The 27,410-nt window shown below is 34.5% G+C and overlaps 2 protein-coding genes and 1 long non-coding RNA gene across 4 annotated transcripts in view; 2 read left to right on the forward strand and 1 right to left on the reverse strand.

Annotated features, from left to right (window-relative positions):
• LOC135201286 (uncharacterized) overlaps positions 1-1,108 on the forward strand; it is a 2,275-nt gene extending 1,167 nt beyond the window's left edge. The window contains exon 3 of the long non-coding RNA XR_010311473.1: positions 687-1,108. This is a non-coding gene — a long non-coding RNA (uncharacterized LOC135201286). The remainder of the gene's footprint in view (positions 1-686) is intronic.
• Positions 1,109-9,816: 8,708 nt separating this feature from the next.
• On the forward strand, positions 9,817-23,561 carry LOC135201458 (kynurenine aminotransferase-like). 2 transcript variants are annotated; one of them, XM_064230423.1, is made up of 11 exons: positions 9,817-9,963; positions 13,389-13,616; positions 13,845-13,998; positions 16,293-16,419; positions 18,183-18,292; positions 18,915-19,037; positions 19,579-19,699; positions 20,218-20,384; positions 20,943-21,129; positions 22,185-22,348; positions 22,903-23,561. In XM_064230423.1, exons 2-11 carry the CDS (start codon positions 13,396-13,398, stop codon positions 22,975-22,977), a joined length of 1,449 nt encoding a protein of 482 aa, XP_064086493.1. In that variant the 5' UTR covers positions 9,817-9,963; positions 13,389-13,395; the 3' UTR covers positions 22,978-23,561. The 2 variants fall into 2 exon arrangements, with proteins under 2 accessions (XP_064086493.1, XP_064086491.1); XM_064230421.1 differs by having other exon boundaries at positions 9,890-10,040.
• A 2,110-nt stretch (positions 23,562-25,671) lies between these two features.
• Positions 25,672-26,115, reverse strand: LOC135201909 (uncharacterized). The gene has a single exon (XM_064231205.1). The coding sequence runs from the start codon at positions 26,113-26,115 to the stop codon at positions 25,672-25,674; it is 444 nt and encodes a 147-aa protein (XP_064087275.1).
• Positions 26,116-27,410: the final 1,295 nt, after the last annotated feature.

Below are 27,410 nucleotides of genomic sequence, written 5' to 3' on the forward strand. Positions count from 1 at the left end.
CCAGTTAGGCTACTATTTTATCTATTCTAAACAACAGAGAGCTGAAGACTATATAATAGGGAAAATCAGAAGAGAAAAAAATGTCTGGACTGAAATAATTAAAAATGCACGTTTTTTTTTTTTTTTATTGATTTGTTACCTGTTTTTTTCATCTTCATCTTTTTGCTAATTATACAGGGTTAACATTACAACGCCTCTCCTATTACAATATGTTAATGTAACGCAGCTGGGCTATTATTTTATGTATTCTAAACAACAGAGAGCTGCAGAATATATAATAGGCAAAATCAGAAGAGAAAAAAATGAAATACTCCATCTTCGTAATCATATCTGGACTGATATAATTATAAATGCACTTTTTTAAATTGATTTAGCCTATTACTTGTTTTTTCATCTTCATCTTTCTCTTCATTATACAGGGTTAGCACTACAGCATGCCTCCTATTACAATATGTTAATGTCACCAGTTAGGCTATTATTTTATCTATTCTAAACAACAAAGAGCTGCAGAATATATAAAAGGCAAAATCAGAAGAGAAAAAATGAAAAAGCTCCATCTTCGAAATTATATCTGGACTTAAATTATTAAAAATGCGCGTTTTTTAAGAAATTTATTACTTGTTTTTCCATCTTCATCTTTTCCCTAATTATACAGGGCTAATATTACAACGCCCCTCCTATTACAGCATGTTAATGTCACGCAGTTAAGCAGCGTTCATCTCGGCAAAAGCAAAGAACAAGAGCTGAATGAACGCGGCCTTGGGAAGTGCCATTAATTAGTGGCGGTTACATCACACGAATCACTGGCACCTGACGTGCTGAATCAAGTGCCCTTTTTGACCTCCATAGACGGAAGACTCTCCTCTCATTGATCTCACTGACACCTTCCATTCATGGGTACTTCCCATAGCATCCTGCAGCCAAGAAGGTCCTAGATATGCCTCCCAACGACTATATTTCACGATATCTCAGGACTGTACCGAGGGGTGGGTCGGGGAGGTCGAACGACCCCCCTTAAAAGACATTTCTGGAAGTCCATAATTTTTGCGACTATCCTTTTCATTAAACTGTGCTTTAAAAGTAATAAATAACAATCTTTTGTTTTTTTTGGCAAGTCTTTTTTCATGTATAAATTTTGTTACTAAACATTAACATAATTTTTTACTAGTAGGAAATACAAGAGTGGTAATAGGAATATGATATATACCTATATATGCAATGATATTTATAGAAGAAAAGGGTCCAGGTTTGGGAAAAAAAGACCCCTCCCCCATAAAAAAAAAAAAAAAACTCTGGGTACGGGCCTGCGTCTTTCGAGGTCTTTTGTGAAGGTATTATTTTAAGCATTATTCTCGAGAGCTACTTGGCTGTGTGGAGCTACGTCAACTTTGCAAATCAGACTGGATGTTTATCTAGCTACTGATTTATTTCTTCAGACAACAAAGTTGATAGGGGAGCTACTATATCTTTGCCAACAAAGCACTGAATGATTCATCGATCTACTCATTCATTTCATCAGACAATAACTTTGTTGCCAGTCATATTAAAATAAGAATGAAACTAAGTCATCGAAATCAGAGACTCATGTTATGAAGTCTATAAACAACACAAGCGCCTTAGAAACAACCAAATCAAAGGCGGAGCTAAAGAATTTATCTGAGCATGTCTAGACGCAGTCAATGCCAAGGTTAACCGGGTTTAAAGGAGTTAGATCTAAAAGGACATCACATGTAAGTAATTGTTTCCTGAAGCCATACTGATTGTCAGGAAGCATGGGCATTCTCTCTCTCTCTCTCTCTCTCTCTCTAGACACACACACACACACACACATATAGATAAAGGTATAAGCCACGAAGGAAAGATAAACAACGGAGTTTCTGCAAGATCTTTCGACTCAACGTCCTTTACTTAGCAGTTTGGGCTTACACCTTTATTTATGGATTTATCACGTTCCAAACTTTCGTGGTTCAGTTACAGACACACACACACATATATATACATATGTATATATATAAATATATATACATATATATATATATATATATATATATATATATATATATATATATATATATTAACTTTATCATTTACACAATTGTTCTGTGCATTAATACAATTACTAACAGGACCCATTTGAAACTGGATGGTATCTAGCGGAGATATCTATTAAAAAAAGTTATTAGCTTTCTAGGACTAACAGGCCTTATTGTCAAATATCCATTCCATGGATACTGGACAATAAAGACTATTAGTCCTGGAAAGCTTTTAACTTTTTTTGAATACATAATCTCTGCTAAATATCTTCCAGTTTATATATAATATACACGTAAATATACATAAACATAGATCTATCTTCTTCCAATAAACGGAGCCAAAAACACCGCGAACAAAACAATGGATCTACCCCATTCTTTTCTTCCCCCTTTAACTTGCTGATCGATCAATAAACACCTTTCCTCTCAGCTGATTGGCTGCCTCCATCGTATCCCTCTGCAAAATATATGCACTTGCACTCTATCGGCCGTAGCGATCGATAATGTCCGCTCAGCCACACAGGCTACCGATAAACCCTCGGTTATAGTACGTATACTACAATCGACGCGCAACATTTCGTTGACATTCGAAGTTTCCCGAATAAGAATGTGAAGCGGGGAAATGAACGAAGTGATGATTCATCAGTTTCTGTGTCGTAAAGAACGTCACCTTCAGAATATGATCCTCGTCATTATGTGGAGAGAAGATCACGCTCGTCTCGAGAAAAGTAATTCTGTTGGCCGTTCTTTATCTTTTGTGTTGTGGAATCATAAGAAAACTTCACTTTCCCCAAGATTAGTATATTTTCAGCAGATATGCTGAAAATATGCTGCTACGAGGCTGACTATATAGTTATACAAATTCAGCCAGCTATGCAGTCTTATTTCAGGCCTGTAGTACAAAGGGGGGTGCCGGGCCTAACATTTCTGTAAGTCCATATTTTCTGAGATTATCCTTTTCATTGAACTGTACTTACAAAGTGATAAATAACAACCTTTTGTTTTTTTTGGCATGTCTTTTTTTTTTAATTTTGTTATTAAACGTTAGCATCATTCTTTAGTAGTAGGAAGTACAAGAGTGATAATAGGAATATGATATACACCTATACATGCAATGACATTTATAGGAGAAAATGTCCAGTTTTGGGAAAAAAGACCACCCCCATAAAAAAAAACTCTGGGTACGGTCCTGTATTTATAGACTTTACAACTTAAGTATCTGATTTAAATTACTCAAATTAGCTTTATAGCTGAGCAGGCTAGTCAGTAAAAGGAAAAAAAGACGAGGGAGGGGAATTATGCCTCGTCAGCGAATATAAAAAACGCATCATTTTGTCAAGACTTGAACCACCAGGTTTCTTGGGAAGTCAGTCTAATTACTAAGAATTCTGCAACGCTCTTAAATGAAGGAGAACGAGTATTACTTGCTCGTTGCTATGCCGAAAGCATATGTCAAATTAAGTCTACTTAGCATTCAACTCTGCAGGTAGTCTTTAATTCCTGTTTCCGTGCTTAAGGAATATCTGGCTGCAGAGAAATGCGGTTACTAGATATTTACACAAAAGAAGCGTCATTTTGTAAGGAAAGCTGTAATGAAGACTTTATGAGTCAAATTCCTTGGGCTCTTTTGCATGATGCCCCATGACTTTTCTCTTACTTCAACGTTAATTGACTTGTTGCTACGAACAGTAAATCAAATCAATGATTTAACTGACGAAATAGTCATTTTTCTTGGTCGACGTAACAGATGTTTCTCGTCAAGTAAGAGCAGTGTTAGGGAGGAAAAGATAATGGTTGGATTCAGAGATGCCTTTGTCTCTTGTATTTTCTTCAGGACAGGGCTAGATAAACGCTTGAAGATGTGGCCATATATGTCGTCCGTCACGCAAAATGAATAGAATGGTCACGAAATTTGTAACTGCTTTTTGCTGGGTTCTCAAACCGCTTCACCTCTGGCGGTGGTATGGTCCTCGTTGTACGAGTCGGTTACGTGCTCGACTACCGATCTCAGGGTCTGGGTTCTATTCCCCGTTCTGCCAGTGGCTGGCAGAGCGGGGAATCGGTCTAGGTATAAGATCCCAATCAGAGGAATTTATTTCTGGTGATAAAAATTCATTTATCGATGCGTTTCGGATCCCACAAGAAGCTGTAGGTCTCATTGTACGAGTCGGTTACGTGCTCGACTACCGATCTCAGGGTCCGGGTTCGATTCCCCGTTCTGCCAGTGGCTGACAGAGCGGGGAATCGGTCTAGGTATATGATGCCAATCAGAGGAATTTATTTCTGGTGATAGAAATTCATTTCTCGATGCGTTTCGGATCCTACAAGAAGCTGTAAGTCCCTTGCTAGATAACCAATTGGTTCCTAGCTGCTCAAAACATCAAATCCTCCGAGCCAGCCCTTAGGAGAGCTGTTAATCAGACATCAACTTAACTCGGTAGGCTGCCTTCTCATTCTTTCATCAGAATTGTGTTCCAATTATCCTCTCTCTTCTCGTACAAAGTTTCACAAGTGTAGGCTAAAAAGGTTAGGTATTTTATACGCATCTTTTGTTGGCATTTTCTACAGGTAAAAAAATAATATTGGAATCTAGACCAAAAGAAGGTCAATTTTAATTGCTTCCTTCCGTTGCAGACTCACAAACTAAGAGACAAATTGTCCGTGATCAACGGAATTATTATTATTATTATTATTATTATTATTATTATTATTAATTATTATTATTATTATTATTATTATTATTCCACATGGCCTGTGGCCTTGAAATTCGAGCTTCAAAACAATATGGTGTTCGTTAGAAAGACGTAACGGAGGGTAATGGGAATACAGAGAAAGAAAAGAGTTCACTTATTAAAAAAGTAGGTACTCCTTCTATACTCTGTTGCAACAACAAGGTTTTCATGTTTCATCATGCAGAGTTGGGAGCAATAAGGTTCTTCTCGAAAGTAAGTTATTCTAGAGGTTAAATTCGACAATCATTATTTCGTGTTAAGTAAAAGTCCCACTGACCGTTCCGTTCCGTTCCGTTCACGTTCACAACCAGTAAAAGCCTCCAAGTTTTCAGTTTTTTGTAAACGAAAACTATTGTGTCGGCTTTGTCTGTTCGTCCGCACTATTTGCTATCCGCACTTTTTCTGTCCGCCCTCAGATCTTAAAAACTACAGAGGTTAGAGGGTCGCAAATTGGTATATTGATCATCCATCCTCCAATCACTAAACATACCAAATTGCAACCCTCTAGCCTCAATAGTTTTCATTTTGTTTAAGGTGAAAGTGCTTCTGGCAACGATATAGGACAGGCCATCACCGGGCCGTGGTTAGTTTCAAGGGCCGAGGCTCATACAGCCTTATACCGAGACCACCAAAAGATAGATCTAGTTTCGGTGGCCTTGAATATGCGCCGTATAGGCTGTACAGAGAACTCAATTGCGCCGAAGCATTTTTTACTTGTTTTATTATGTCTTCTATTCCGAAAACAAATTACTTTTAATCAAATTTTCCACCCAAATAATACTCGATTTCCTCTCTTTGTGATGGAGTATTGTTTTGTTTACTTATGCATCTTTAGAATATGAATTATCTCTGTTTATTTATTTATTAAGTGAATATTTTTACACTTATTTTTTTTTTCTCTGTTGTCGATGATTCTTTGCCTTCTATCCAGCCGTGAAATCTCTTCAGAAGATGCTTGCTCTTTGTTTTCAATATTTATTTATTTGCATAATCAATTTGTGCTGCAGATATTTGAACATCACGAATAACCCACTATATCAAGACTGGCTTCCCTGAGACACCTGCAAATGAACGAATTCAAAGCTGGGTTAATAATAAACCGAGTTATTTTCGTCTGAAGGTATAGACGAAAAATGCAGTTAATGAATTAGACCGTGCGAGCGATGCGTGAGAACACTGAACAAATATTTTCGGAGACTCTTGAGTTATTTTGTTAAATTCTACAAAGATAAAGTAAAGGAAAATGCTTCAAAGCATGAACAGCTTCGAAAGCATTGTTACAGATCTACTCACTTGGAAACAGCATTGTTTACAAGGCGAGCCATTGTTAATTTTTTTTATGATTTATTTATTTATTTATCTATGTTGGTTTTGATCAATCATTTTTTAGTGCTAAGTGCAATTTGAAGGAGACGAAGCCTTTGTTCGAGAGTGATTCCTTAACGTCAGTGGTGAGCCACCAGTTGTCAGAGCGTGAAAATTATTGCTAAAGATAGCATAAAAATACTAAAAGTGCTCAGTCAGAAGACTTGAATTAATTTGAATGCGTGTTGCTGGTTCACATGACCGTGTGGAACTTACTGCAGGAACATGACAAAATGAAATTCTTAATTCTTGCCACATACACATATATATATATATATATATATATATATATATATATATATATATATATATATATGTATATATATATATATATATATATATATATATATATATACAAATGTCTTTTTACTGTAATACAACAGTAAAAACACTACCGGACGAGTCACCGGGTGAGAGTTAATGAGGCCAAAAACCTTCAGGGAATAGTTTAATTTCCACCCTTCCTGGGTCACCAACAGAGACTTACTGCCACACCTACATATGTTTTTGCATATATACTCTTGTAAGACATCCTATGTCCGTATTTTACCAGTGATCAGGAGCACAGAGGGAAGTGCTCGAAATACATGGTTGCAACGTTAAATTAGTGTTTTATGGGCCTTTTATCTTAATATACGTATATACATTATGAAGGAGGTACTATAGAATGGCTTCCTCGTCCGTTGACACTATTTTCAACGCCAACGTCTCGCAACGAATTCCAAGTGGCATTTTCAAGGCTAGATATAAATATTATCTGTTTTGATAACTAATGTACGGTTATATGCCATGGCAACAGCTTTTTATGAAGCAAAAGCATTTAAAACTAAACACCTCGTTCAAGGACAAACATCTTATCACTAAAAGGAGTTCGCTAAAATCTTAAAACAACCTACTTATTTGAGAGAAGGAGCAAGACTAACAAAAATAAATAAAAGCAGAGTGGGGAAACCATCTGCCCAAACTACGCTTCAAAACAAATTTACAGGAGGCGATTGAGTGTTTAACGATTGTACAGAGCTTTTTGATAATTATGGATTCTAAGATATTCATAATATTATAATTATATATATTAATATATATAATATATATTATATATATAGATATATATATTTATATATATATATTATATATATATATATATATATATATATATATATATCAATTAAGTAAAACCATGCTACAGACTTGATTGAATCAATAATATGATAATGTCAACATTCAGTTTCCACGAACTGAATGGAAGGCATTGCTTGTGATAGTATAAAAAAAAATAATAATTAAACGGTACTTCATATTCTTTAAACTTGACTCCACATTCTCACCAGAGATTCGCAAAAGTTCAATAAAGTTTTTATTTTTATTTCATTAGAGTTAATTTTTCTTAGATTTGGGAAGTTTATCATCAGCGATAATTACGTCATCGGCATTTATCATAAAAACATGAAATGTTGTCAAAGAAAAGAAAAGTTATACAGTTTATTAATAGTTTGTGATAAAGAGAGATGAGAGCTTGCCGTAGACGAGTTCGGAAAAAATAAATAATAATTAACCGATCAAGGGATGATGAAGAAAACATAATAGAAAACAAACTGTGTGATTTAGAAGACAACATAAAAAGGAGAAGGTATGAGATTTCAAGCAACAATAAGTGAAAAAAGATATGATTTGAAACCAACATACTACTAAGATAAAGTGATTTTGGGGGAACAAAGCTGAAGAAATTGGTGATTTGAAAGCAATACAGTATTGAATAACGGATTTAGAAAACTTAGAAAGCAACAAACTGCCTTATCAGGGCCTATTAAGAGTTGACTTAAGAAAACAACTCAGTATTAAGGAGTTGCTTTTAGGAAACTGAGAAAACAACTAACTGCCTAATAAGAGTTTATTAAGAGAAACCTTCAGAAAACAACACTATGTTAAAGAGTTGTTTTTAGGAAACATAGAAAACGCCCGGAAAACAGCGTAATGCCATTAGGAGCTGATTTAGAAGACAACTCAGCGTCAAAGACTTGATTTAGTAAACAGCAAAGAAAAGATAGAACTCTGATTTGGAAAAAAATGAATAAAAGAAAAAAGAGAGTAATTTGTGAAACAAAACAAGGGAAGGAAATAGATTAAGGAAAATGTAACATATCAACGATACTTGGCTTTAACTTCATTATACAAACTGACTATAATAGGTGATGTACATAAATTATCTTAATGCAGTATTTATAACTTTATCTTCAGTTCATTCAAGATCTGGGATGAAAACGAAATATTGCGACAAACGAGGACACTGACAATGTAGACATATTGATGTCCAAGTATTTGAATGCATAAAGAAAACACCATTTTATGATACATTTGACAATCATAGAATTTCATAACAAAATCTTCGAAATATCATTTGGCACGTGATATCATTCTAACATCAATTAAATTAAGCACGTATCATTACGAATGAATCGAACCATATGTTAAGTCCTCGTTGCATTATATTCACCGAATGGAACAGCCACATTGATCTTACACCACATTCATTAATGAATGCGCCAGATTATCAATGGCCTTCCATTCACTACCAGCTTCTCCCCCCACCCCCCCCCCCACCCCTCAGCTGACCTTCATTGGGGCTGAGAATGCCTCATATTTCGGTCTCTCGAGTCACTACGTGTTTATGCATCTTTGCTGAAATGTTCGAGCTGCGTCAATACACAAACTGGATGAGACACACCACAAGACTGGATGTGGTGAGATCTGACAGAGGAAAACAAACAGACGGAATAAATATTTTACTTTTATTTCCCCCTTTCCTCCATGAGGTTGTTTCTTAGCTGTTGCTGAACGCGGGGAATTGAGAAGTATTAATTCTTAATAAGACTACTACTGATAGTTTTATCAAGAATATTTGACAGATAATATTTACAGGAAACACAAGAGCATGAAGAAACACTGCTAACGTTAATAATTAATATCATAAAAAAACAAGAACACATCATATATATATATATATATATATATATATATATATATATATATATATATATATGTATATAATTGAAAAAGAAACCCACAAATTCAATTTGTAACTTGTTTACTTCTAAGTATTTACATTTAGTTTTACTCCACACTCGAGTACTTTCAGGCCCTTCTGTGGCCCATTCTCAAGAGATGTTTGGGATGTTAGCCTGGGTCAAGGCCAGCAGTCTTCTGGATATATATATATATATATATATATATATATATATATATATATATATATATATATATATATATATATATAATGCTAGATATAAAGTTGACACTTAAGCATTCAAATGGCAGAATCCAAATCCTAATCAGCTGTTGATGTTACTATATGCTTCTTATTTAATTGGACATCTGTCTACGATTTGCAGTTCATTAGAATAAGATCCACAAATCGCTCCTAAATTGGGAGAAACTTCCCAGTTTTAGATTGATGTTAACTATCATCTAATTCTTGAATAATTTTATTGACCAATAAAATTTAAATGGCTCATCTACTTATTTCACAGCGAACGGTCCTAGGCAGCAATTGTTTGAACATCGATTTTTGTGCGTGTAAAAAAGTCTTAATTTAACAAATAATATTAAAGCCTAGAATTATTCTTAAAATAAGACGAAAAAACTTATATAAATTTAACATGAAAATCACTCAGGATTATAGCTAATGCTTAGAATTAATTGCTGATAAGTAAATCAAAGCCAAAGTTATAAAACCATAATCGAACGCAAGAAGCATATCATTGTAAATAAAGATTCTGGACGTATTTGTGATCAGACGTCGTAAGCCGTGGTTGTAAAGAGATCTTAGTCGGCCCCAGGTACAGGTTATTCCGTCTGCTATCCTCCTTTCTGTTGGAGTAGAGGCTTTTTTCTGTGTTGACAACTTATTCTAAAGGTTAGGGATGTTTTGTGCGTGACCTCCATTTGACCTAGCCTTAGTTAAAATTTTGTATCATGAAAAAAATGCTAGTTTAGATGAATGCCGGTTTACTACTAGGTAGATGTCTTGTAGCTGAGCCGATTTTGATTAACCTTGAACTTAGCTATTCTTAAGTAGTATACCCAGTTATCACAAATCATAATACCCTGATGATTACATACGTTGCTCTCCACGTGCATATTTTAACTTACCGTATTTTAACCATATGGTTGGGGTCCGTGCCTCCGTGGGTCTGTGCTTAATCTTGTAGCATAAGGCTGGGTATGTACCTAGTAGGTACCTAGTAGCTAGGTATGCCGAGCCATACCGTAGGTGTTGGCTTCATAATGTTCAGAGATGTTTATGATACCTAGCCTATTACTCAAGTTGAAACTTCGGTAACAAATAAGCAAAGAAAAGTGCTAACATTTCTAAGCCAGCCTATTATGCTATTTGTGGGTTCAGCTGATTGAGAATTTGGTGAAACTTGAGTTTTGAACTAGAAATTCTGTTATGGGTACCGAACTGGCTATTCACAGTCGTGTAGTGCGCATTAATTTTTTTTTTAACACCACAGTGTTACATGATGGGTGGTAGGCTACCGGTAGATGTACACCAATGGAACCCAGTGTACTAGGCCTAATAGGTAGTAGGCTACTACCTGTACTCTATTTCTCCCATCCTCAAAAAATTTGGTTAGATCATTACCCATTGACTTTGTTATTCTCGAACCAATGGATTGTGATAATGTGAATTAGTCTATTCAGTCAATCAGCTAATGACATCAATCATTATTTTTTACACTTTACCACTAGGCTAGGGGGTAATTTTGTAACAGGTTCTTCAAGACTGTATCATTTTTGTGTGCATCTTTATGTTGAGATTGATTTTGGTATTGATGAGGTTCATGGCCACTTGCCAAATAGCCTAGGGTGATAGTAGGATTCATTACCCCGTTTAAAGCCAGATTTAAAAGCCTGCATTTCTGGCAAAAGTCTGCTTTAAATACATTCAAAATAGAAAAAATATAGTTAATTGCTGTTGGCTATTTTGGTTACCAAGTGGTATGATAGATTGCTGCATTTTCCTCATGAAGGTGATAAACCATATTAATTCAGTGAGGAAGATATTTACTAGTTAGCTAATATAGATTAATATAGAAAAGATTCATAAATTTTTAAATTCCCTGTTCATTCATTGGCATAGCGGGTTGCTATTATGACATCAGCATTGTTAAGGTGAAAGCTTTAATATGCCCACTTATGTGGTGCTCTGTAGGGACTACTTATGGTTCTTTACAGCATCCCTTCAGCCCCCAGCTGCAACACCTTTCATTCCTATTCCTGGAACTCTGTTCATATTCTCTTTCATCCATCTTACTTTCCACCCCCTTCTAACAATTGTTTCAAAATGCAAATGTGAGGTTGTCCTCTTGTTACACCTTTCAATAAGTCCCAGCACTTGGCCTAGGCTTCAGTTCTATATTTGGTTCTGTTATGTTTTGTTCTATGCAGTGGAACCTTGGGTTTTGTACATAATCCATTCCAGAACCTCCCACGAAATCTGAAACGTACGAAAACTGAAACAATAATTCCCATAAGGAATAATGTAAACACAATTACAGTAATGCATTCCAGGCCCCCAAAAATATTAACAAAAATACATTTTATAGAGAATAAACAGAATTTTACATACAGAAAACAATGAGATATAAATATAAATGACTAATGAAATTAATAAATGAACATTTAACATCACTCTTACCATTATGAAAAACACCTGTTACCGTATGGAAGATAGAGAGGAGGGGAGAGGGAGGAGGAGAGGTTATTGTTTGGAAGGGGAATCTCCCTCCAGAAGGACTAAAGGTATATTAAGGAACTGTCTGGGGTTACTTCTCTTCATTTTTTAATGGCACTATCTAAGGTTACTTCCCCTCATCATTTTTTACTGGCACTAGGACCAGCTTGAGAGTCACTGGACCCCTGTTGCACAACAAAACTGTCCAGAGACATTTGTTTCAAGCGTTTCTTTAAAATTTGCTTAAAGTTAAACATGGCATTGTCATTAAACATGTTGGAGACACGAATTACAACTTCTTTGTTGGGATGATAATTCTCCACAGAATTTTTTACATCACTTTACTTTGCAAATATGTCCTTAATCCCTGAAGTAGGCACATTAATTATGTCCATTCGTTTTCTGAATTTTTCTTACCAGCCTCTGCTGGCTTTAAATTCACAAACAGCAGCACTTGTAGGCATTTTCTCACTGAGATCGGCATGCAACTTCCTCCAACACTTTGCTATGAGTTGCACTCGAATAAAAAAGCACAAAAGTACAAAAACAATGAACACAAAAGCAGAATGGGTCATGCAAGGAGATGGGATGCATTTTTTGGGCGCTTGATATGGGCCCCGGTCACACTCTGGGCTCCGGATGGAGCGTTTCCAAGTGTAAGAAAACCAAGGAAACGTAAGATAACCGAGACAAAATTTTGTAGAAAAATGTCTGCGAAAACCAAGATGTACGAAAAGAGAGGTGTATGAAAACCAAGGTTTGACTAATATCCTCAGATATTCTGGTTAATACATTAAGATTAGAATTAAGTTTTTTTTTTCAACTTGGTGAAGGTTAAGAAAATGGGAACAAGATTGTCTCACAGTTGCTGTTAATAAAATGACTTGACCTTATGTCCCCTAGCCCACTGTAGGCCATCTTTAGAACCTATTTGGTTTAAGAATGTTTATAATACATAGTAGTTTGCCAATCCACTTTATTTAGGCTGTGCACTCTCCCTTGCCCTTTGGGTCTTGTTCACATGCTTCAAATGTTGGTAAGTAATAGAACTTGAGTGATTTTAAAATTTGATTTGGTAGACTGTATTATCTTAGACTAGAAAATTGACTGCATCTAGATTAGCATTAGTATATCAAGCCTATCGGCTAGCTTGAGCAGCTATTAGAATACAGGTATTTGATTACATTTGTTAAGGGTTAGTACTTCTTAAGTTTGATGTAACTGACTTTTTAAGGAATTCCTTTCCTTGCTCAGCCTAGCATACATTATCTATATCAGATAGCATAAAGCATTTATTTCAAAAACTAAACATTAGTCATACCTACTCTATAGTATGGTAGGAATGTTTCTTTTTATTTTTTATTTAAATTGGTTATTTTGTAATGTCTTGATTTATATGTTTTAAGTATAATAAAGGTTTCCAAAACTTTTTATTATGTACATACAGCTTAATATAAGTATAAAAACACTGTTCTTCTTGGGTACTTTGAACAAATAATTGAAATGTCTTTAATACCTTTTCAGGAGGGTGATGTTTAATTTGGCTCGACAGGCAGTTGTAAGAAGAGCAGGTGTTCAGTCTTGCATTGTCTCCCCATTTTTAAATCTTACCAATAACTCATTTTTGGGGTCATCATCACCCATTCTTCAGACAGTCAGCATTCCACAACCCAACCTGTCTCACAACATGTCTGGTGTAGCTGCTCCCCCTCCTGTTGCGCTCAAGACCAAAGGAATTGAAAAGAGTGTTTGGTAATTAATACTTGGTTTTAAATGTTTTAGTTAATAATAGTTCTCGTAACATGTCTTTTTAAGTTCAAATAACTTCTAGAAGTTAACCTTTGTGAAATATTTTAAATAACTGTTGAAGTAATCTTCATGTATGAGAGTTGCTGTCTGAAATTGTTTAGGGGGATGTAGCTTGTTGATTTATTACTATTAAAATCATAATCTCTTTGCTTATCCTGTTTCTTCTTCTAGGGTTGAATTCATCCAGTTAGCATTGGAAGTAAAGCCCCTCAACCTTGGTCAGGGATTCCCTGACTTTGCTGCACCAGAAACTGTTAGAAAAGCTCTTGCAGAGGCAACCCTCAGCGAGACTAATGTCCTCTTGAATCAGTACACTCGAGGCTTTGTAAGTATGATAAATGAATATTTTTATTTAAATTATAATTTCCCAGCAACCAGGTTTACAATATCAAAAGAGTGATTATTCAGCAGTAACTGTCTTGTTAGTAAATGATAGGCAGTTGTGTGGAAAGTTATGTGATAGGTATACATATATGGTGCAGCATAACTTGGATCCCCAGCAGAGATTTACTTGTTTATAGGCTCTAACTGTTGCTCCTCTATGTGGTGTGTTCACCATAGTATACACTCTAGCGCTACCTCAATCTAACCTAGAATACTTGAGTGAGGCTTGTTGTTCTCACTCACACTACCCAGCTTCGTATACCTATTGGGAAGGTTACGTGCTTTTGGATCAGAAATAGTACGACTCGGATCCTGTTGTGTGCATTAAGTTGATAGGGAAAATGTGTAGACATAATTGGTATGAAGTGAATTTTTTTCCCGGTATTACCGTAGAGTGGGGGAAGTGCGCACCTTTTTTGTCTTTATTTTACCTCTGGTAAGAGTTCTAGGAAGAAACTGAAAAAAGTGAGACATATTTTTATTGTTTATTAATAGGGCAACCTTTAGCACAAATTGAAATGTTTATGAAAATATTTATGTGGTAGGTAGTGCAAAAAATATATGGGTGCGCATTTACCCCAGGGTTTGGGGGAAGTGCGCACTATATTTTTGTTTTTCAAATTTAAGCACACTTAAGCTTACGTTAACAATCCTATGCATACCTTAGATGCAATATCACACAATAAGGACTTTAACCAAAAAATATGATGTATTTAGTAGGTAATGCATGACTGATGATGATGTATACCATACTAGGTAATGTATTTCTCAACGCATGACCATGCCAGGCATTTCTGAAGCCTTGAAGTAAACTTTGTTTTTAATAAAGGAGGGATTAGACAAACACTGAACAATAGCAGTAAGTTGGAATGCTAAGGGTTAGTTACCTAACAATAAATTTTGCTAGCATGCTCTATTTATGCTCATTAATTATGTATATACTAAGGTAGAGTAGGCTGTAATTATAAGTTGCTGGGTCTAAGTATTAATGAGTAGTGAGTCATGAATGAAGGGTGGGGTAATTGCGCAACTTTTCATGGGGTAAACGCGCACCTGCTGGTTTCATCACTAATCACCTACAAATTGCTATCTTAATGAATTGGTTTATGCCTTATAGCCTACATATACAATATTTCGAGCCTAACAAAACAGAAAAAATCAAAGTCAATGCAATTTAAATCTCATGTTTTTACAGATGGTGCGACACTACTTAGACCTAGCAACTTATAATTATAGCCTAATCTACCTTAGTATATACATAATTAATGAGCATAAATAGAGCATGCTAGCAAAATTTATTGTTAGGTAACTAACCCTTAGCATTCCAACTTACCGTTTCGTCCAAAATTTCTTTCAATGCTCCCTTCTCCCTGTACTAAGCCGTGGTGGTCAATTTTCTTAATGAGATAGTTGGGTAACACTTGCTAAAGTTGAAAAAGGAACTCTGTCTCATATTCAAACTGTGATAAAAGAAAAAATTAAAAAATGTAAACCTGTTTTTGACGATTAAAAAAAATAACTTACTTCAGTGCGCACTTACCCCAGGGGGTGCGCACTCCCCCCACTCTACGGTACATATTGAAAGGCGAAGTTTACATTTAGATGATTTTTTGGTTTTTATTGTAATATTTTAAGGGTTTAAAATATGTTATGAGTAACTTTATTATAATATAAATAGTAGTTTTATCCTTGAACTGAGGAGGAGAGTTGAATGCATTACTGTAATAACTACATAGTCATTGCATAACTCAGGTTATAAAATTTTTGTTTACTTTTATAGGCCTTTTGTAACTCATGAAATTAGGCAAAAAATATGTATCGTGTTACTTGTGAAAAATGCAGAAATTTTTGTGTATTGCCATGTTTAAGGATGAATCTAGTCTGGAATATATATACGTACATACTATAAACAAGAAATTCCTTATTTTATTGTCTGTGGAATTTTGAAATTATTGAAAGCCTCCTATAGTGTGCAGTATTGGTAGTTTATGGTATTTACTGGCGTCCTTATGAAATTTAAGAATTTTGAGAAAAAAAGCAATAAAGCTCTGAAAATCAGATATTCCTTACTTTTGTACCACAGTAATTTATTGATAATAATAGTATGGTTTCTTTCACCAATTTTGTCAGGTGATATCTTTCATCCTTATATTTTTGTACTTTTTTATGTTGCCTTTAGTTTGTTTGAAGGATTAAACACTGGTTGATATAAAGATTTTCTCATTGTTATTTCAGGGTCATCCTCGCTTGGTGGCTGCTTTGTGTAAACTGTACTCAAAGTTAGTTGGAAGAGAATTGAATGCACTGACAGAAGTGTTGGTAACAGCTGGTGCATATGAAGCTCTTTTTGTAGCTATTATGGGTAAGTTGTGGAATTTTTGCTTTTCTTAAGCAATGCACTATGAAAATTAGACCAAGTAATATCCACAAGACATGAAATTGAAATTTATTAAGCTTTTGAAGGGACCACCTCCCTTCCTCTACTAAATGCAGCTGAGTTGTATTTTGAAGAGGAAGGGAGGTAGTACCTTTGAAAGTTAAATGAATTTCATTTTCATGCTTCATAGGTTTTCTTAATGTAGTACAGTGTATACTACAGAAAATGTTAATTTATAGTAATACTATGTTGATATTATTTATACAGCATACAGCTGCTTATGAAGATGGAAAGGAAATACAGTTCCTATTGATAGTGGTTACTTTCTTATGGGAAAATGATATTGTTCATATACGAAACAAACCTTCGGTCTTAACATTAGGGTAGTCCTCTAGCACCAGCTGGAAATCCATTAAAATTAATAAAAAACTTGTGTTATCCAGGAACTCTTGGCAGCTGTGCTTGATCATTGGGTATGTGGGAGCTCCTGTAATGCCTTGGGCATCCTGTAAGCACATCAGTTACTTCCTTACCTCCTTTGAGAGAGGACATGATTACTCAATCTCTTTAATGCCGGTTCAGTTTGCCTGTGTTTTCTTTTCTATCTTTTCTCTGGGGTGTGCTCAGTGTTTGGAATCTTGTAGGTTTGTATAAGTTGTGAGAGATCATGGAGTGTTTTGCCTCACCAACGAAGCTTTATTCGGGATCTTGCAAGAAACAAAGGAAATGCCAATTAAGACAACAATAATTGCTGGTTAGATGGGTTAACATGTTCTAATGTGGTTTTTTAGGATCAAGTTATTCAATACTTTACTTTATTTGTAAAAACTTCAAAAGAAAATTTATTACATTCTAATTAAGAGATGTACAAGATCAAAATATAAAGTTATGTATAACAGTAAAAAAAAAAATGTTCAAGATACATTTTATGACTAAGAGATAGGGACTCTGGGTTTTATTTTATTATAATTGTACCCCTCAAGATCTCTTGGGAGAATTTAGATGCCCTTCCAAAGTAAAGTATGTCTTAGTTTTACCAGACCACTGAGCTGACTAACAGCTCTCCTAGGACTGGCCCGAAGGATTAGTTATTTTTATGTGGCCAGGAACCAATTGGTTACCTAGCAGTGGGACCTACAGCTTATTGTGGGATCCAAATCATATTGAGAAATTAATTTCTATTACCAGAAATAAATTCCTCTGATTCCTAGTTGGCAGAGCGGGGAATCGAACCCAAACCCTGAGACCAGTAGTCGAGCACGTAACCGAATCGTCCAATGAGGAACTAGATGCCCTTCCAAATCTCAATGTATCTTTCTTTAGTGATCACTGAGGACTGGAGAAAAAGAGTTCTACACTGCATGATTATGTTGACTGTAAATGCCGATATTCTCTGTTAGATTTTTATGGTATGGAAAGGAAAGGAAGAAAAAGTCTGTCATGTGGTGATATTTCAACTTGGAAGCATTCATGTTTCTAACTAAATTGGTGAATTCAAACATTCACATGAATATTTTAAGCTCTGGATCATGGAATTCTGATACAGTAGGTACATAAAGTAACTGTGCACTGTTTTGAAATATTTTTCATTTATATAAACCATGGAGAGTGGACTGAAATTACTCATAGAATGTGGTACTAAATTGTTTAAGTATATGCAGATTTCAGTAGTTAGGTATGTATACTTTTTTGACAATATTATACCTGGATGATTAGTAGTGCTTTATATCATTCTTTCTGGTTTTCAGGCCTAGTAAATCCAGGGGATGAAGTCATCATCATAGAGCCATTCTTTGATTGTTATGTACCTCAGGTCAAGTTAGCTGGTGGGACACCTGTGTTTGTTCCACTTCGTCCAGTGAGTCCATTAAAAAGAATAATTTTATGTGTACAGGGTACTACTGTATAAGTTAGATGATAAGAATTTAAGTAGCGTAAAACTGCGTAGCTCATTATGTAATTATATGACCATAAGGAATCAATGGAATGGATACAAAACAATTATCATTTCTATATATTTCATTTGGGTGTTTGAGAGGATTCAAAAGAGATCATGTCAAGGAGGAATTTTCTTTAAAGCAATCTCAATAAAACAGCTATGCAGGTGACCCAGTTGTAACACAGCGGCGATCATTCAAAATTGATGTTTATATTTATGCTTTTTATTTATCATGGTTTTTGGGGATGAACTGAAAAGTATGGAAGGAAAACATACAGGTGAACAGTTTGGAGGAACCAATTTAAGTGAAACTCAGAAGTATTGTACATATAGTACATTTGTGGGAAGTTCATTTGTGATTATTATATCATGGTATTATTTTGTAATTTTCTGATGTCTTTTCATCATTGTTATTTTTGTATTTAGTTGAGTCTTTTCATCATTGTTATTTTTGTATTTAGTTGAGCCTGACTGCATTGGTTCCATACTTTCAACAGTTGTAGGTTCTGTTTTAAGTGAATTTTGCCCTTTCCATCACCAGAAAAAGACTGAGGGTGTTACTTCTTCCGGTGACTGGGTCTTAGATCCTGATGAGCTTGCAAGTGCATTTAATGAGAAGACTAAAGCTATTATTGTAAATACTCCAAACAATCCCTTAGGGAAGGTAAGTTTAATACCTTTCTGTTTCATTGCTTTTGAAAGCTAGATTCATTAGTGTACTATCTAGTACAAGATCTTTAAGTACATTTACAGATTTTATTCACTTGTGTGGTTACCTAGCCTCAACAATACATTGTTGTCCTTTTTGTCATTCTGTGTAAATTCCGTTTCACATAAATAACTTACCAAACAATTACAAAGCTGTAAGGTACTTGTTTGGTAAGTGTATGTGAAACAATATTTTATTATGAAAATATCATTTTCATGTAAGTGACTTACCTAACAATTACAAAGCTGTACAAAGCTTACAGCTTTGTAATTGTTTGGTAAGTATATATGAAACCTTATTTTATTATAAAAATATAATTTTCTGGTTGCTGATCTTTGAAGCATTTTTGTCATGGCCAAATATTTTGCCTTCTCACATTCTTAACTTGGTTTTGACTAACTTGTATAGCTGATTATCACAGTTTTTTAACATCTGAATTCTGTCTAGAAATTTGATGCTGAGGTATGTTAATTCAAGTTGCCAAAAAAATTTTCAGGTTTATAAGGAAGAAGAACTAATGATGATTGCCAACCTTTGTAAGAAGCACAATGCCATTGCCATCATGGACGAAGTATATGAATGGATGACTTACACAGGTCAAAAGCACGTCCGAATGGGTAAGGGAAAGATGTTTGTATACACAAGGATGTTTTATCATGTGAGAGTGAAGTTACAAACAATTATATATAATGTCAAATTATGAGGTCTCTCTTGGCAATATGAATGAATGATGTTAATGAATTCCATAATGGTTTGAAAGTTATATCTATTCCTTTTACTTGTTATGGTTTTGATAGCCATGATTTTGATGGGAAGCTGAATTTACTGTAAAGTTTAATACAGTATTATTTGCCTAATTTGATCTTCAAAATTTCAACAGTAGTGATGGTAATGATGACAAAATCATCTGATTGAGGTATCTACAGCTTATAGACGCTAATCTAACTTTCGTTTGTTACATTTTAACTTTATTTTTTATAATGTATTTTGTTATTTTATTTTTTATTATGTATAATGTACTATTTTATTTTATTTTTTATAATGTATTTTCTGATCATTGCATATCATAGAAGCTTATTAAATTTGATGAAAGAGATATTTTGTCATGTTACTGAAGTAGTCATTGTAATTACAGCCACCTTGCCTGACATGTGGGAACGCACTGTCACAATTGGGTCTGCTGGTAAGACATTCTCTGTGACTGGCTGGAAAACTGGGTGGGCCTATGGACCTGCTAACCTGATGAAAGGCCTTCAAGTAATTCACCAGCATTCTGTTTACACTTGCACAACACCTGTTCAGGTAAGGAAATTATATTTTCTGGATTGCTAAATAACACATGCTGTAATCCTTTGAGATTCCCAGGGGTTGGGGAGAGGAGTTCAAAATGCATCTGTGGTTTCAGTTTGAAACTAAGTTACATTTACAGTGCTAATTTTACTGTGTTAAAGAAGTAAAGAAATCTTCAAAAGTAAAGAAGGCAAAATGATATGTTGAAATTAACCAAAAAATATTCTAGTCATCAGACTCTCACTGGAAATATAAAGAAGTCAAATGATGTCATTGGAACATCTTAAGGGTTGACATTATCATATTTTCTTCAGTTACTTGATATTTGTCATTTGTTAGATAACAATTGCAACCTTAAAGAGTCATTTGAATTTGAATTATGTTAACACTCATGTGTTTGCCGCGTTTCTTGAACGCTTACATTTTCGTGAAATACTTATAATACTTTCCCTTTTGTTTGCCTGCAGCAATTAGCAGATTATTGGTGATTGCCATATTCATGAATATTTGTCATGATGAATACTTTTAGCATAATTCTGAAGGTTTCTATTTTTATTCTTGTTTTTGTAGGAGGCTGTAGCACAAGGATTTGAAATTGAGATTGAAAGGTTTGGTACTCCCGACTGTTATTTTCTGTCCTTGCCAGCTGAGTTGGAAGTAAAGAGGGACAACGTTGTCAGAATTCTTACAGAAGCAGGTCTCAGTCCTATTGTTCCTGAAGGAGGTTACTTCATTATTGCTGATACAAGATCCATTTGTAAGTATTGAGTGCTTCAGTTTTACTCCATTATTGCTGATGGAAGATCCATTAGCAAATATTCACCGATTCTGTTCCAGCAGTTATGCAAAGGAGAGCTGAGATGGTAAAAAAATCAACTCGAGATTGTTTTCTAAAAGTAGAATGGTGTCACTTATATGTGTTATTGACTTTTAGATGGAAAATAAAGGTTAACTGTAAAAAACATTCAAAGGCACCATGAGGAGGGGTTCTTGTTGAGTTATAATTTTGTTGTGTAGTCTTTCATTCTGTCATATTCTGGAAACTGATACTGTGCCTGGTAGACAATACTAAGGGGGAACTTAGAATATAGCAAACAGAAATGTTTTCTATTTTTGCTTATTTAATGTAATTTTTGTGAAAAGATCTCAAGGTACCATATCTCCCTTAGAGATGATAGTTCAGTATTCTGATTGTTTTCATGACATTTTCTTTTGAACTGATCACTTGAAACAGACACCTTGTCTCTTGTAAAGATTGGGTATCTTGTTATAAAAGCGACTGATCCATTGTAGAATACCACTTGTGTATGAAGTAAGAAAAAGCATCAGATCTTGAGTTTTTCAAGTTATTGTGAAATTTGTATTTTATTAAACTTGATTGCATTGTATATTATAACCCTCTTTACCATTAATCTTTTAGTGAAAATTTCTACTGTTCTCATCATGATTTGAATAAGCAGTAAACCTTTACATAAGATAAAATATTGCCATTTAAGTTAAGAGATAGGATCTTTTTGTACTTTGATTTGGCTTCTTCGTAAAGGATTAAGAGCCGTTTTCCAGATTTAGAATGTCGCCATAAACTGTTTTCCATTTAATTAAATTCCTTCCAAAGACAGAGGAATGTCAAGGAACGAAGTGTATATTTTACAGGCAGTTTCAGGACGTCACATCTCTTTGTTGGTGTGTATTTTTGGAGACAAGATGTCATGAAACTGAGATGCTGTGTAGTCTGTTCCTCTCAGTTGTACTTTTTTAGTTTTATTTAGCTTCCAACCAAGGGAGTGCTCTTATGTTATTTTCTCTTTTAAGCGAGCAAGATTGACATTGGAGGAGATCCCAATGAGAGAAAGGACTTTCGCTTTGTGAAATGGCTCTCTCGTAATCGCAAGCTTCAAGGTATCCCTCCATCTGCTTTCTATTCTCCAGAACATGGTGACATTGGGGAAAATTACATTCGATTCTGCTTCATCAAGGTTTGTACTGTATATCAAGGAATAACCCTTGTTTTCATTAAGATATTGAAAAAATTAGTATCTTATTACTTAAGATAAGTAGGGACTTCATAATGGAGGGAGTTATCAAAAGTAAAAATTGTGATAGTGGCATTTTGTCAGATTTTATATATTTTTATTCATTTTGTAGTTGTGTGTGCTCAAGATGATATTAAATTAATTTGTTTTAAATGGTGATGTTGGAGCACCCTAAACGGTTGTTTTGGGTATTGATGATAAATCGTATGGAGTGACCCAATATATAGTACGACCAGTTAATTAAGATGCCTTCATTTTGCTTGAATTTTGAGTGTGATGGTTAACTACCAGTAAACTTTCATATAAATTTTTGATAGTTTATAGAACCACTGTAGTTTATAGAACCACTGTATGTTATGGTTACAAGTATTTCATTCTTATATGAATCAATGGTTTGTACACTAAGAAATTTATGATTTGTTTTAAAACCAGTTTTTGTAGTAAAATTTTCTTAATGGGTGATAGTTATGGTTTATTTTTTCTTTCTGGTTTAACAGGAGGATGCAAATCTCGAGAAGGCTGGAGAGATTTTGTTGCAGCTCAAGAAAGACATTGATGCTGGCCAAGTCTAAGTCAAACTAGGTAAAATTTTCCTGTGATTATTTGCATTAAGATTATATTGCCAAAGTTTATTCTAGACTACTTAAGAGAATCATGATGCCAGATTTGTTTGTTTAGCTCTTTTATTTATAACTATATTGCAAGATTACATTATTGTTAATATTTTAATTGGTATTATAATTATTTTATTTATGGCAATCATAGGAAGGTTAGATTGTATAATAATTTTTTCATTATACGTATGGTATTTGTATCTAGGACTAAGAACGGTTGTGTAAACTATACATGCTGAAGTCACTAGAATTATATTTTGGTGCTTCCTGAACTCCATATGTATTTTGTAGACATCCATATTACTTAATGCTCAAATAGCATTTGACATAGATATATGCCTTTAGATTATTATTTTTAAAATTTAGTCAGAAAATATTATAATCTTGTGGAGTTGGGGCAGTAGGAATGATATTTTTGTATTACTAAGTACTGCCTATTAGAACAAATGAAGTGTCGTTGGCCTGTAAAGCACTTCACAAAAGACTGTGATGGAGTTGATTTTATAAATTTCAGAGGTTCACAAGTAAACTTTGAATCCAAATCTTTTTTTCTTCAACCCCTAATTTTACTATTTACAAAAAATAGTATATTTTACATGAATTACAACTGAATATGGTAATATTTTGTTGTGCTGACCATTTTCCTTTCAAGCAGTGATGACTGTTACAAATGACCCAGTTAAACCTTTGTTCCGAATGGCCTTGTAGCTTGTTTCTTTTTTCTTTGCTTTCAAATTGATTTATTATACATCTGTCTATACTAAGCCTAACTGAGCCACAATGTGGAAAGGAAAAAAGAAAGCAAAAGGAAGTACAAGTCTAATGATAGGCTTGTGAGCATGTATAGGTGATGACATACTTATTGTACTTGTTAATTAAGAACATGAAGGAAACCTGGAGTAGAAGGGCAGAGTTGAGGTTGAAAAAACAGTGGAACAGGCAAGTTCAGGCAGTATCTAATTGAATACCAAGCCTGATTTGATACATTTGAAGGGAAACTGGTAGTGCTTTTGATTATATGTACGAAAATCAGACTGAAACTTTTGGCAGTACAGCACTTTTGACAGTGAAAATTGGCAATTGGAATGATTGGACAGCAAACAGGAAGAAAGGCTTTTTAAGAACTCTTTCCATAATGGTATATAAAGGAGAGACAGGATTCATATTATTAATAAATAGCTTAAGCAGACCCGTCTTAACTTCTCATCTAGAGTGGCTTGGCGAACTTGTTAAAACAGGGAGATGGTAACAAACTCAGTTGGTTCATGGCTAGACACTAGATAGACTTTATTCTAGTGGAAAACTAAGTGAAATTTTAGCAGTTCTTTATTTAATTGCTAAACTACACCTACTGTATCTAATAGAAATTGCCAATGTAAATGAATTCTCAGATTTATTAAACATGCATTGAAAAATTCAAGTCGTTTGTAAATAATGAATTATGAACATTTGATAATTGATTTTCTAATTGTTGGAGTAAGAAAGCTCAGAAATTACTATTGCAGTTCATGATAATTTATTTAACCTTCTTTACTGTGGTAATTTTATTGTTTGCTGAGGAAATTCAGTAACTGATCTTTGCTATTTAGCATACAAGTTATTTCTCCCAGGTGGAATAGTCATAAATTGAGAACATACTACATTTTAACAGCAAGTCTGTCTGAATATACTTTATGGAGAAATGAGGCACCGTACACTTAACCTATTGACCTTTTGACACTGCCTATGACCCTATAGAAAGGTTACATCTTATAGTGTGCCTTAAATGACAAATGAATAACACCAGTCTGTCCCCTCCAGTGCTTTCATCAGTCATCTTTGGTAGCCTCCATCTTGGGTGTCTGTCGTCTTGATATTTCTTGTTGCAGTTTTCATCTCCTTTTATGAATGAATTATATGTCTGTGATCTAGTTAAGTAACTTGATGATAATAATCTATCCTTGAAAAATATGACATCTGAAACATCAGTGGTAAATGAGTGCTTTTAAGACTACAATGTGACAGAGTTTCTTGTAATATTTATTAATATGGCAACAGTGATAAACAATGAAATTATATACCGTAACCTGGTAATTATCATAGAGATATTGCATGCTTTAATTATAGTGATATGGAAACACCTTTCCTATTGGATAAATTGAAAAGTGTAAATATGAATTATGTCATTACGTGATGGCTCCAAGTGAATTGACTCAGATTAAGAATATATCTACCTCTGGTATGTGATAAGTCATGATTTTAAATTAAGAAAAATGAAGTATTGTAATACAGCACTTTTTAAGATTGTAATTTAAAATGTATTTTTTGGGACACTTGTATTTTTATTAGTAATATTGTTATTGCAGTTATTCCTATTATATTACTATTCAATCAATTCTCTTAATCAAACTTAATTTACAATCACTCTAACTTTTATTGCATTTATCCTTTTAAGATAATTTATTATAGAGAAAACCATAAACATCTTATTACAATTTGGGAACTATTTTTCCTCAAGTCATTTGTTGTTATGTAATGGTATTTTAGCACTTCGCTTTGTAAAGAAAGCAGTTGGGCATCATCCATTGTATGAAAAAGGAGACGGATTCTTTGGCTTGGAAGTTCAATAGATTTAAATGAACGATGACTAACATTGCCTTCAAATTTAGCCTATTACAAATCTTTGGCACAATCAGGCTCCCAGTTGGATATATCTCCTGAATGAGGAGCATCATTCAATGTATCTAACCAGAAGGCTTTGTTATCTGTGAATATTTGCGTTGGCTTTGTAACTGGAATCTCCTGGTCCAGCGTTGAAGCATTGATCCAAATGGTGTTGGATTCAGTGTCATTCTTCATGATCACAGAACACCCACAGGTGCTGCAGAAGGACCTTACAGCCTCTTTTGAACTCCTGTAAGTCTTCATTGTTTCCTTTGCTTTCATCTGCAGCTTCGAGTTTGGGACAGCAAAAAAAGTGCAGAAGTCGGCACCAATGAGCTTCCTGCACATGGAACAGTGGCAGCGGATCCACTGCCCAGTTCCAGACTGGACCTCATATTGAATACCCTTGCAGTAGCAAGAGCCCTTGATGAGTAATGGCGTTCCTGAACTCATGGCGTCCTACAAAGTCTGGAAATGGGAGTCAATAATTAGTTTTGAAAAAGATTCAGCAAAAGTTAATTTATATGAATTGCAAAACTTATGACCATAACAAAAGGAAATACTTGAGATTGAATCTGCAAGAGGCAAGAACAGGTATGACCTAACAGTGATCCAAAATGGGGTTACCTTCCTGGGAACTTTTCATGGAAGAAAATAAGATATTTTGTAAATCATCAGAATATAATTGTTTTTAGAAACCTGGCCATCCCTGGTTTAGGACCATGAAGCTGTCATTGGGCCATTAGTGGTTTGGGCAATTATTGTAATGTCAGTGGAAAAATAGACGAGTTACTTTGGGTTTGGCCTTTGGCCATTTTTATCTCTAATGGTATTATAATTTATTTGAAATTTAAAACAATTTGTTTGTACATTTGTCACCAAGCAAAACAGTTATTGTTATGATTATGTGTCCTTATAGATTATGTGGTTGTTATAATTTTGTCATTACTCGTCATAATATCCTTCTAAACTGATTTGGGTTACAGTTCATTGTTTTTACTCATACAATTTATCAGTTTTATTTGAACTTTGAAACTTAATTACTTTTGACAATTTTGAATATAGAGCTTGGAAATGAGCAACACAATAAGACCAAGTTATGGGAAAGTCTCTGCAGCATCACTATAGATTTTTACCTGGCTTGTATTTTGGTTATCATGAATATTTCAGATGCAATTAGGAGAGTTCAAATTTTCCTTCTGGATTTTGAGGATATAATTTGAAACTTGCTAGCACATTAGCATTTGGATGGGTGGCAGTTGTGGGAGGAGGGGTGACAAAATTTCTAATGTGCCACCTATGTGAGTACAGCAACCCCACCCCAACCCCGGAGGAAAAATAATTGCACCTGGGTCCAAACAAAATACAAACAGAATGCTTTGATTTTTTCCGAGGTCATTCCTACTTGTTTAGTCGTTCCCATCCGCAAAATAATAATAATAGTAAGTTCGGTGCGTTGCTCACCAGTTTAAGCAACAATGAGAAAGCAGTAATTAGAAAAATAGAGAAGAACCTGTATAAAATTAATGCAGCTGAGGCAGCAATTACTTTTAATAAATCATGTTTAAAAGAGGGTTTACTTCCAGAATAATAATAATAATAATAAATTGGAAGTTACCAACACTGTTCCAGCAATGTCAAACGTTTTTGTAATTATTATCATTCATTAGCCACAACACGGATTTAGCTAGTGCATAACACTTCACATCAACAGTTTGGTCATAAAAGATTAGGCCGTTGGCTCATTA

This window comes from Macrobrachium nipponense, chromosome 28 (assembly GCF_015104395.2).
Source record: "Macrobrachium nipponense isolate FS-2020 chromosome 28, ASM1510439v2, whole genome shotgun sequence".
Lineage (NCBI taxonomy): Eukaryota > Metazoa > Arthropoda > Malacostraca > Decapoda > Palaemonidae > Macrobrachium > Macrobrachium nipponense.

What these genes read in the sequence shown, in the direction of transcription:
- LOC135201458 (XM_064230423.1), top strand. Translation starts at nt 13,396, where the DNA reads ATGTTTAATTTGGCTCGACAGGCAGTTGTAAGAAGAGCAGGTGTTCAG. An exon ending in TCTTTTTGTAGCTATTATGG is followed by an intron (nt 16,420 to 18,182) that starts GTAAGTTGTGGA and finishes TCTGGTTTTCAG; the next exon opens with GCCTAGTAAATCCAGGGGAT. An exon ending in TTCGATTCTGCTTCATCAAG is followed by an intron (nt 22,349 to 22,902) that starts GTTTGTACTGTA and finishes CTGGTTTAACAG; the next exon opens with GAGGATGCAAATCTCGAGAA.
- LOC135201909 (XM_064231205.1), bottom strand. Translation starts at nt 26,115, where the DNA reads ATGAGTTCAGGAACGCCATTACTCATCAAGGGCTCTTGCTACTGCAAG.